At 38.5% G+C, this 12,273-nt stretch overlaps 1 protein-coding gene across 1 annotated transcript in view; it reads left to right on the top strand.

The window, feature by feature from the left end:
• The first annotated feature begins 324 nt into the window (after positions 1-324).
• The window catches only part of LOC133456789 (immunoglobulin mu heavy chain-like), a 45,766-nt gene continuing 33,817 nt past the window's right edge, over positions 325-12,273 (top strand). Inside the window, exons 1-3 of the mRNA XM_061735381.1 lie at positions 325-367; positions 454-462; positions 7,838-8,140. Coding sequence (XP_061591365.1) covers positions 325-367; positions 454-462; positions 7,838-8,140 — 355 coding nt within the window. The remainder of the gene's footprint in view (positions 368-453; positions 463-7,837; positions 8,141-12,273) is intronic.

The raw sequence follows: 12,273 nt of genomic DNA, 5'->3' as shown, positions 1-12,273 counted from the left end.
CAAAGATTTTCTTTCTGCTTTTCAGTCATGAAGTGTACTTCAGTTAACCATCATTACAAACATATTCAGAGAAATAAAGTCTCAGAAGTAATTATTTATTATAGAGCTTTTGTTCCTCCATAGATGTCAGATGTGAAGATAAATATATGTTGATGAGAATCAAACTAAATGTAAATTTTGGTTTGACTCAGAACTGTCATCATCTGTCAGAGCCATTTTATGCAAAGTAAACCCCATGACAGGTTTCATCATAAAGACTCGATGTCATGCTCTCAGTTGTGGTAAAAGAGGAGAAGCTCCCATCAGATCACCTTCAGTAGCAACATGTTCTCTCTAGCTCTGCTGCTGCTGCTGGTTGCAGGATCCTGTAAGTCTCACAGAGAAACTGATCGTACACTTAACAATTGCTTTTTTTCATTTTTTTTTATATATTTAACACATTTTCCTCCCCAGGTGTGAAGTGTGAACAGCTGAATCAGCCGGCCTCTGTGACTGTGCAGCCAGGTCATCGTCTGACCATCAGCTGTCAGGTCTCTTATTCTATCAGCACTTATGCAACAGCTTGGATCCGACAACCAGCAGGGAAAGGACTGGAATGGATCGGGAGGAAATATACTAGGAACTCTTACTACAAAGATTCACTGAAAACCAAGTTCAGTATTGACTTGGACACTTCCAGTAAAACAGTGACTCTGAATGGACAGAACATGCAGCCTGAAGACTCTGCTGTGTATTTCTGTGCCAGAGAGTCACAGTGACACAAACATCTGCAGACCTGAACAAAAACCTCTCAGTGCCTTTACACTTGTAACATGAATCCACCAGAGGAGGAGCCCTCACACCACCACTGGTTTTTACTGCAAACATAAAAAGGAGTTTGACAATGAACGTTTTAAAAATCAGAATAACTAGAATTATAAATTTAAAAAAAAAGAAACTATGTAAATGCTGCAACAGCAGAAACAAAATTACATTATTAACCATCAGAGACTTCATGTAAACACATTAATGCTGAAGATATTTTAGCTTAAAACACCCACAATAAACTGGGACTTGATGTTTAGAGAGTTAATTTTCCCTCTGCAATTATACATAAAAAAAAACGATCCAAATGTTTAGAAGCAGATGTGGTATCTTAACCTAATCTGATGTGACCATTAAACAATCATTATTACTTTGTGTTTGAATAAAAATCCCTCAAAGAGAATATTTGCTGCACAAACCTGTCAGAGGCAACCTGAGGAGCCGTCACACCACTGATGAGTTCAAGAGCATTTCAATCAAGTAATTAACTGTTTACATTATGTAGAAATGAACTGACTGACATCATCAATATTTAGTAGAAAGTGAATATGAATCTGAAATGAGTTCATCTGCTATACATTTTTAATTAAAGTACCTAATGCACTATACAGCTTAAGTTTAATTCCTAGTATAACCATCTTTATTATTAAAATATAAGAAACTTTAGATTTTTTTCATTAATCAAAACATATTTGATATCAGTGATGATCAGTGATGATCAGTGATGTGATTGTCTTCCACAAACTGAACTGAAACACGTAAACAACACTTTGGTGAAATTGTGAGGAGGAGTCAATGTAAATGTGAAAACTTCCACCTGTACTTATGTGACTGTAGCGATGATGACAGAGAACTGTGGACGTTCAGGTTACCATGATGGATTATAGATCAGTTCTGCTGCTTTTAACTATCTACAGCTCAGGTGAAGATTTTCACTGATCTTAATCTCACAAACTTCATTTTTGCAACTACTGTAAAGTGATGCATGTTATGTCTTTCTTGGTTTTTCAGGTGTTGATGCTCAGACTCTGACAGAGTCTGAACCAGTGGTTAAAAGACCTGGAGACTCACACAGACTGACCTGTACAGCCTCTGGATTCACATTCAGCAGCGCTGGGATGAACTGGATCCGACAGGCTCCTGGAAAAAGACTGGACTGGATTGCATACATCAGCTGTATCTGCAGATGAACAGTCTGAGGACTGAAGACTCTGCTGTTTATTATTGCGCTCGTAAGACACAGTGTTTGAATCTGGTTGAGCAGCTGTATGAAAACTTGTTGTATTTTTTTTTTTGGTAGGATTTCAGTTTCATGGACCCTTAGGACATTTTTTTGCATTTCATCAGTGGGTCTGGAAAAAGAAGTTTGTCAATAAAAATAACAAATAAATGAAGAAAAATATCCATTAAGCTGAACTTACTTTTATGGTGTATAGCAGAAAAAAAAGTAGGATGTAAGCACAAAATGTTGCCAAAAATATAAAATCTAATGTGTGTGTGATGTGTGTGATACATTTCTTCTATTCATTTTATTTATTTCATTTTACCAATAAAATTATCTTGAAGGGAAAGTTATTCATTTAGTGTCTGTCAGGTAGATCTTGTGAAATGACTTCTGTAAATTTAAAATTTTGGGGAAAAAAGTCACATTTGCTCTCAAGTGATGTTTAGAACACATATGGAAGTAAAAGTTAAAAAATATATATATATCCATTATTACTATACCTTTTATTTATTATTTTAACAGGAGCCTCTTCCTTCATGGTATTCTGATGTAAATCTCCAGTCAGTAAACTTATGTCCTGTTGAGTCATTTTGTGTTTTGTGAAAAGCATCAGGAGAAACATCTCCAACTTCAGGATAAAAAACTCCTTTGCCTGCTGGTTGTTGTCTGTCTGCTCTGAGAGTTTTCCTGTTTTCCTTTTTCCAGAAAATAATTTATGCAAAACTCAAGTTTGAAATATTTATGCAAATGTGCTTTTTCCCTTAATGTCACCGGGGTCTAGGTTAAAAAACAAAAGAAAAACCATAATGAACAATAACTTTACTTTACTTTACTGAATTTTATTCACAAACACAAAAACTTCACTAACAGTGTACTTCTGAACACATGTGGATCGTGGTTTTAAGTCACTTTAACTCTGTATGTGTTTTCTGCCAAACCCATTTGGTGTCATTCAGGTGAATAAAGGGATGATTATTTAAACATTTTCCGCAACATTGATGAAACTAGATTAAAATGTGGAGAAAGTTGATTTCCAGACATTAACTGAAATGTGTAAATATGGGATGAACTTTTGACGCTCTACTGAAAAAAATTGTGCTTATTTGTTTTCTTGGTTCGACACTTATCTATCTTATTCACTGTACTATCGCAGCCAGTATTTTATACTTATTTCATCTCAGGTAGTTTAATTCTGTATGTTTTTATTGCTGACTCTGCATTGTCATTTGGTTCTGCAGTGCATCTCTGAGCAAATCTCCCTGAATGACAATAAAAGTGATGTGATACGATAAAAACAGTCCGATTTCAATAGTATTTATTTATTGATAGTTTTATTTTGTACAGGACATATTTGTGATAAACATTCCATCTTATTTATTTACGTACTTACAAATGTATCTTATTTACAATAGCTAAGTGACTTTTTCATGAAGATGCTTAAGTTTTACTTGAGTATAGCTTTTAGATGTTAACACTAAATTAAACTGATTTACAGACCCACCACCAACACCAGGTATGAAGTGTTTAGTACATGTACTTTAATAAGAATATCTAATAAAGGATTAGGATGAGATGAGTCACCAAATCCCAACATATTAAAGAAATACATATAGAATTAATATATACAGCTTGGACACAATCAAATGTTTTCCATCTGATTTTCATCAGTTTCATTGGTCTGTGTTATATTTGCAAATGTATTCCACAACACAAGAGTTAAAACCAATGACATGCTAGTTCATTTATTTAAAAAGTCACGGTGGGGGGAAGTGTTGATAATGTTTGCAATATTTTTATAGGACGCAAATCTTGGAGCTTATCAGTCTTTCAACACTATCTGACACATTCCCCCTTTGCTCATCTGTGATTGCTAACTGTGATCAGCTATGCGACATGCATGCTATTCACGGGTACAATGATGTGGGTTTCACAACGCGGCCGTCGTTGCTGACCCACAAATTATTTACATTTTTACAACCATGGGAATGCTACAATCCGTTTTTCTTCACCTCAGTAGTCTCTTGTAGGAGGGCTACATCATTAGGAGAAACCAGGTCGTTAGCGGGTATAGAAGGGCAGAGTTTTACATAGACAGGTAAGCCAAATTTGGCAGTTTCTTTTGCTGCATGGTCAGCTGAAGCATTGCCTAGTGAAACAGGGTCCTTGGTGTGGGCTTCACATTTAACAAAGCAATAGATGAAGGTAGTTGACAGGTTTAAAACAGTTCACCAATCAATTAACCACATTTAACGGGTGTCTCCGAGGATGTGATAAATCCTCGGTTCGCCCACAATATATAAAATTGTGTACACAACCAAAAGCATATCTGGAATCTGTATAGATTGTAACAGTTTTACCTTTTGATCAGTGTATATAGTTTCATCTACTTGGATGGAGCTGGAGGAGGGCAAGGCGGCGCTTTCAACAATTAAGAATTATCACAAATTGTATAACCTGCGTATGGTATTCCATTTTTATAAGCAGAGCCGTCAGTGAAGAAAACAGGAAAGGTCAGGACGAGTGTTAAAGACAGAGGTGTCAAAAGTATTCACATTCATTACTCAGGTAGAAGTATAGATATTAGAGTTCAAAAATACTCCTGTAGAAGTTGAAGTATCAACTCAAAAAGATTTTTTTTCAAGTAAAAGTATAAAGTACTGGTTTCAAAAGTACTTAAAGTATAAAAGTAAAAGTAATATAAGCGGGGAAAAACCATTAAGGCTAAAAGCCATTGAAAATGAATGCCTCTTAGTATAATGCAAATATATTAAAGAACCATATATGTGCATTATTGAGCATTAACATGTGTTTCAGAGAGCAGACACGTACAAACCAATTATGTTTATACTTCTCATCCAACCACAACCAAATTCAGTCTATCCGGATGGCACAATTTAACTGGATAGTTTTTTAAAGACCGAAATGAAATAGGGTAACGAGGCTGTTTTTAAAACGTAAGGAGTAAAAAGTAAAGATAATTGCATGAAGATGTAAGGAGTAAAAGTAAATACCGTCTGAAAAATAATTACTCCAGTGAAGCATACACAACCAAAATTTCTACTTAAGTAAGGTAATGAGGTATTTGTACTTCGTTACTTGACACCTCTAGTTAGAGATTAGTTATACATGCATTCAGAGACGTTATAGTTGGCTCACAGACAGATTTCCATGCACTTACATGATGAAGTTACCATAGGCAGGATAAGATTATGTAAATTGGGATGCTCTGATTTGGCTCACCACAATGGGAGCCATTGGCTGGTTCCTCTGCGCCTCCTATCAGCGCTCAACCTGTGTAGGAAACACTTTTGACAAACATTAGTATTTTCATACATTTCAGATTCTTTTTGCGTCATCCAGCCCTACCCTTTGTTGAGGGCAATTAGCAAATATATATTTTGCATGTACCCTGGAGGAAATCCATCAATCTGATCTTGTGACAGACCACAATTCTCTTTTGCTGTCAACATTATTTTAGCATAAAGTTCCCTGGGATTATCATCTACTTCCCTTTGAACTGTTAAGGCAATGAATATTATAAAAGGTCTGAGCTTGCTCGGTGTGATTTTGGCAACAGCTGTGGGATTAAAGGGAATTCTTCAAGCATCAAGTACTTTACTTTTCAAATCATGTGGCAAAGATAGTTTAACAGCTGTTTCCTCTAGCCATTTTTGTTTATTTATTTAAAATCTCTTACTATTATTTGGCTCCAAATTTTGTAGGCAACAGATCTTGGATTTTTGTAAAATCCAGTCGTCATCAGAAGTGTCATCGTCATTTGATTCTTTAATCAGTTTCACCGGATAAAGGTTTTGATTTTATCATTTAACTGGTTCTCTAATTTCATTTTTGTCTGCGTTGTGTTTTTAAATCCTTCTAGTAGAGCCATCAGCTTTTTTATTTTGATCAGTAAGCAAAGCTATTTGGGATTCTGCATTACGGCGTCTACTTTCATTCCTCCAAAAATCTGAGGGAGTTTGAAGTGCTTTTAGTTATTTTAACAATATTTAATACTAACTAAGTAACAAACAAAACTACAAATAAAAACTATCGGTACCGTGATTACCATACATGTATTTAAAGGACTGAAAAACTTCCCAAAAACTTTCCATTTACTTACTGTAAGATCCCTCCAAAAAACTTTCAATTACACTCACTTTTACCCACAAATCATCAGTCTACTTCAGAGCATACAAATCATTCCTGTTGATGCAAAGAAGAGCGAGTCGATTCTTGCAGAAATGAAATATACCTCATTTGGGAGAGCGTGTCATCCCCACTTATAAAATAAAAACAGTTCCTCTACATACAGTATATGTCTATTTCTCACAAATATATCAGTGTTCTAACACTTACGGACACCAAGTCCTGCATATGCTATAAGTCCCTCACTGGACTACTCTTGGTACTCAGACCAACCATGGCACTCTGGCCATTTCTCTCTTTAATGTTACCCGAGATATTAAACCTTTTTAGAAGAGCGAGTCAGATTCTAAGGCAGGATAAGCAAAGCATTCTCGCAACACAATCAAATTCAAGTGTTATGAAATTGTCAGCATTCCTAAACATCTCTACAATAACTTTTCCCAATAACACAAAATAATAAAAAATAACCCTCACAACCACACAGCGGACTTACCTATCATTTCAGGATAACGTCAACTTTCTCTGGCACTCCAGTTCACAGACTTTCGACAACAGCCCAGCAACAATAATTTGGGATTTTGTAAATGGACCCCTTACCTCTGATTAATTTAGATAGAAGTCGCTGGTTGTGTCGTTGGTCTGGAAAAAGGAGTTCCCATCGAAAGTCTATTGTTATCCGGGTCAATGGCACCAAATTGTTGAGGAATTTATCAAACCAGTTAAGAAGTCCGCTTTGTGGTGAGAGATTTTATTCAGCCGGCGTTCAGCAGACCAACACAGTGTCTCGGTCGGTGGGCTGACATCGAGTGATTTTGTAACAAGCTTTTTATACAAGAACAAACAACAGAATTAAACAAGTCAGTGAGACAGTCAGAGGTGTGGCCTTTCGTCAGGAAATCCATATATGGTCTTGTTTCTGCGGGGGCTGGAAGTCCGATACACTCCCTGGTGCCTGTCCCAGCAGGGATGCAAGACGCAGGGACTGGAATGACAATGTCCAGGGACACTGAATGAGACAATGCGCTGCCGGCAAGGTGTCGTACCGGCAGGGGTCCTTAGCAACTGGAATTGCATGTCAATGTGCTGAGGGGCACATGAGTTCAGGAGCCATCCGCAGGGCGGCGTCGTGTCCCCGCAGGGGTCTGGAATGCCTCATCAGTTGCAACACTATGAAATATCTGTTCAGCTATATTTGTATTAGTTAGTGTTTTAGTTTATCTAACTCTATGTTCCTCCATGTAGAAGGATCACTAACAATGAAGCTTCATCCAAATTAACTTTATGTTTTTAACGGATTTAAATATGAATAAATTTACATGTAATAATTCAATAGGGGAAATACTTTCCTCTTTGCATCAGTGCTGATTTTAATAGCACATTAAAATGAGTTCATTTCCATAACAGTTCAAGTCTGATGAAGCTGCATCCTTGATGTGAGGAGGAGTCGATGTAAATCTCAGACGTTTTCCTCTACTTAAGTGACTGTAAAGAGAACGACAGATAACAGTGAAGCTGCGGTTTAACATGATGGATTACAGGACAGGACTGCTGCTTGTAACTATCTGCTGGGCAGGTGAAGACTGTCAGTGATCTTGATGTTAAAATGTTTCATTTGTTGTAAAAAAGTAATGAATGAGATGTATTTCTTTTTAGTCTTGACAGGTGTTGATGGCCAAACTCTGATAGAGTCTGAACCAGTGGTTAAAAGACCTGGAGACTCCCACAGACTGACCTGTACAGCCTCTGGATTCACATTCAGCAGTTATCACATGAACTGGATCAGACAGGCTCCTGGAAAAGGACTGGAGTGGATTGCTTTTGTATACACTGGAAGTTCTTATTTCTATTACTCTCAGTCCGTGAAGGATCGATTCACCATCTCCAGAGATGACTCCAGCAGTAAAGTTTATCTCCAGATGAACAGTCTGAGGACTGAGGACACAGCTGTGTATTACTGCGCCAGAGACACAGTGAGAGACAAAAGCAGGAGACTCAAACAAAAACTACTTCCTCTTTTTTTTTCATCATCATTTAGGACTTTGGTGCTTTTAATATCCTTAGATTCATCTTTTTCCTCCCTTTTTTTAACCATGTAGCCAAGCCAAATTTCTATATTGCATCACATTTAATTGAACAAGATTTGCTTTTTTATTTCTGCTTGACAAATTTGAAGGCACAACTTTAAGTTAATCTAAACTTACCTTTGAGAAAGAAGAAATAATAAAAAATAATTGAAACCCTAATTTATTGCAACTTGAACTGGATAAAATAACCTACAAAAGACTACTTGAATTAATGGTCAGGTAACAAATGATGGAACTGCACAAGGATATGGCAGTAGCGTGAAAGGATGAACAGAAATCAGCAGAGAAAACAACAGCATGATGAATATGAGACGTCCAACCTGCAGCCAGAGGACTGAGAAAAACACACACTGAGTTAAGGACAGATAAGAGGACAAAGATCCACAGAAATGTCCCACAAAGATCCACAAGTATGGAGCTAGAACAGTCTCATAATTTGCAAATACACACACCGTTTCACAAATGCACAGGACAAAATTCACAAATGCACAGAACAATTCACATGTGCGTAGGGCAAGATACACAAATGTATTTTTGATGCGCACACAATATAACCTGATTTACAAACGTTTTTTTGTCTGTGAGCTGCGCTGGATTTGCACGGGATGGAGAGGATATCACTGCTCTGCTTTTCTTGGGATCTCAGCAAAGAAAACAGCGTGGTCGGAGAAAGTTTGTCGGGCCGTCCAACCAGAGCCGTCAGGACACTGGAGAGCTCTTAGTCCTGCCGATGCAGCAACTAATGATGAGAAACAGCGGAGATATTTATGTATTTGCTCCGTTTGGTTTGACGACATGGGATTGTCCCGCTGATTCAGCACAGAACCAGACAGATGCAGCAGAGAGTTGGCCGTCATCGTTCTACCTGACGGGACGAGCTGCAGCAGCCAGGTGGAGCGGGCACGGGCATGTCGTCAGGAGATTAATTTACCAAAATATCTGGAGCAAAGTCGGTGTCGGTCGACTGATAACTGAAGAACCTCTGTATCCAGCTCAGATGATTGATGATCGGTGGACTAAACTCCCCACCAGCACCATCACCATCATCTTCCCATGAGCACGACTCTATCTGCACCGGGAATGTGTTGATCTGCCACCGCTGTTTTGACACGTTTGTCTCTGTGTGGTGGCGATGTCACATCATAAATGTGAGGATACAAGCTGCTTGTTTCCGACCTCCGCGTCCGGTCACTTGTGGTCGGCTGGTGTCTGAACTGGACCAGCGCCACTCGCGGCCAGAGCGAGAACTGCAGGTCGCATTCTAAACAGCAAGTATATTCGCCCCCGTCAATTGACGCGTCGACAGGCTCGTTCTCTTGAAAGACACCTGTAATACATAAATATCTCCGCTGTTTCTCATCATCAGTTGCTGCATCGGCAGGACTTGGAGCTCTCCAGTCTCCCGACAGCTCTGGTTTAACGGCCAGACAAACCATCTCTGATCGCGCTGTTTTCTTTACCGAGATCACAAGAAAAGCAGAGCAGTGATCTCATTTTCATTATGGACTTCGAGAAAAAAGTCGAAATGTCGAGAAAAAATCGAAATGTTGAGATTAATGTTGAAGCACAATTTCGAGAAAAATTCTGACTTTATTCACGAAATTTCAACTTTATACACGAAATTTCGACTTTACTTTTGAAATTGTATTTCAACGTTAATCTCGACATTTCGACTTTTTTCTCAAAATTGTATTTCAACATTAATCTCGACATTTCCACTTTTTTCTCGAAGTGCACAATAAAAAAAAATCTTCCCCTCTCAAATATTTTTTCTCCTGCCTGGCCCTAATACTTTTCCATACCATCCCGTGTTGCTGTCTTGTTTATTTATCTATTGAATATTTAATTCTATTGAATCACTTTTCAAGCTGTGCAATATTTTAAATCGTTTGATTCACCTCCATCTCAAACTGCACGACTAGATTGCTGAGTTCAAAAGTTCGCAGCCCACGATTTATGGTCTCACACTGTACAACCCGATGCTCTGATGTGACCCGTCTGCTCACACTATACGTTCATAATCCTCACGTCGGACTTCTGTAACTGGAACTGCAATGTCAAAAAGAAGTGGAAGAGGAGGAACCCCGAAGTGGGAGACACCGAAGATGCTCAGAAAAAACAAACGCGCTGCCTTAAGCCTGAATTATGGTTCCGTGTTAAATCGACGGCGTAGCCGTACGGTGCGGGTTGCCGGGTACCCGTAGGCTCTGCGTGGGTGTAACGCGGAACCATAAATCAGCCTTTAGAAATTTGTGCCATGTGTGGCGATAAATGAAAAAAGATTAGACAACGTCGTGATTGGACAAGGAATTGGCTGGGCAGACGTGGGAAATGCTGTCTTTTTTTTTCCGCTATTAAAACATGATTTGTAATGTGAATTTGCAACACTTTAAACTACAAATAATAGTTTTTGACGTGACATCAAAGATTACGCATGCTCTCTGTGAAAGAATGAGGCCAATCGGGTCGTAGCTGCTTCAACTGTGCGATTCCTTCACGAGGAGCCACCAGGATTTCAAACAAGTTTGATTTTCTTGCGAGCATACGATTTATGATCGGGAGCTCGTCATGAGGTGTTAATCTCTCGTCATTACTCTCTCGTCGTTACTCTCTCGTCGTTACTCTCTCGTCGTTACTCTCTCGTCGTTACTCTCTCGTCGTTACTCTCTCGTCGTTACCCCACGTTTACTGCACGAGGCACGACCAACGATTGGGTCGAAATCCAGCCCCGATCCAAAAAATAGTCGCACGACTGGAAAATCGGTTCAAAACGAGCCGACAATCGCACAGTGTCTGCCCGGCTTAAGCGAACGACGCGAACGCAGTTCAAACAGCAGGTGTATCCGCTCCTTTAATCTGATTGGTTTACGAGTAAATCTTATGACTGGCTGAAACAAAGGAAGACATCTGATTGGTTGCAGATCCTTCCGTGTTAAAAAATATATATTTGTGGATGGAGTCACGTCAGGGAAATCTCAAAAGTCACACGCAAATCCAGCACAGTTCACAGACAGAAAACCCATTTGTAAATAAGGTTATATTTGTATGTGCATCAAAAATACATTTGTGTATCTTGTCCTACGCACGTGTGAATTGTTCTGTGCATTTATGAAACATGCATTTGTGAAGCGGTGTGTGCATTTGCGAATTATGTGACTGTTCTAGTTCATACACAAGGGCATGTTTAAAATATAATTTAGGAAAATAGATGAATAAAAATTATTCCAGCTCTGCTCACACAGTGAGAAATCGGCAACTGTTTCTGTGTTTACACACTTCCTGTTTCTTTAATTAAACAAAAATAAAAACATTTCTAACAGCCGTTGGCATCAATGATACAGCGTAGAGTTCAACTGGTACAAAAGTTTTTTATTCCATCGTCGGGCACCGTGAAAGTAAAAACACATGCCACTATTTAAATGCCACATACCTCGCTTCGCCGACCAAGGGTGCAAACTTTCCTCCTAACGTAGTGAGTAGAAACAGAAACACTGACTAACCAACATTAGGCTTCTCTGCTCTCCCTGCTAGCTCTCTGTGTGGCAGCCCAGGTAAAAGTGGCAATCACAGGTGTGGGGCAATTAGCCCTCCTTATACACACTCCATGGTATGTGGTAAAACCTGGAACATGGATCTCCATAACAACCAGCTCAGCTGGCCACTAAACTAAACTACTTCTTATAACCTTACAATGATGATTCTTCATTGTTTGTCTGTAAGGAGTTATTCTCTTAAGTAGTTTATTACTAATATGAGTCCATATCAGTATAAATTTGAAAGAGCAAATTATTAATAATGTTATTTTTCCTCTTGTGGAACAAGTTTTGCAGCAGCTACATTCAATGTTGACGTTGCAGCTTCTCAGAAAACATTTGTTTAATTACCGTAAACATCCAGTTTTAAAACAGCACAATGATTCATAAGCAGTTGTGTAACTGATAATAAGCTGGTAATCATGTGAGTCAAGATGGTTGCGCACTGATGATTAAAATAACAAATAAAAGCTTAGTGATG

Source organism: Cololabis saira, chromosome 12 (genome assembly GCF_033807715.1).
Source record: "Cololabis saira isolate AMF1-May2022 chromosome 12, fColSai1.1, whole genome shotgun sequence".
Classification (NCBI taxonomy): domain Eukaryota; kingdom Metazoa; phylum Chordata; class Actinopteri; order Beloniformes; family Belonidae; genus Cololabis; species Cololabis saira.
The sequence above is the reverse complement of the archived record's forward strand: the minus strand, read 5'-3'. Positions and strand labels throughout refer to the sequence as shown.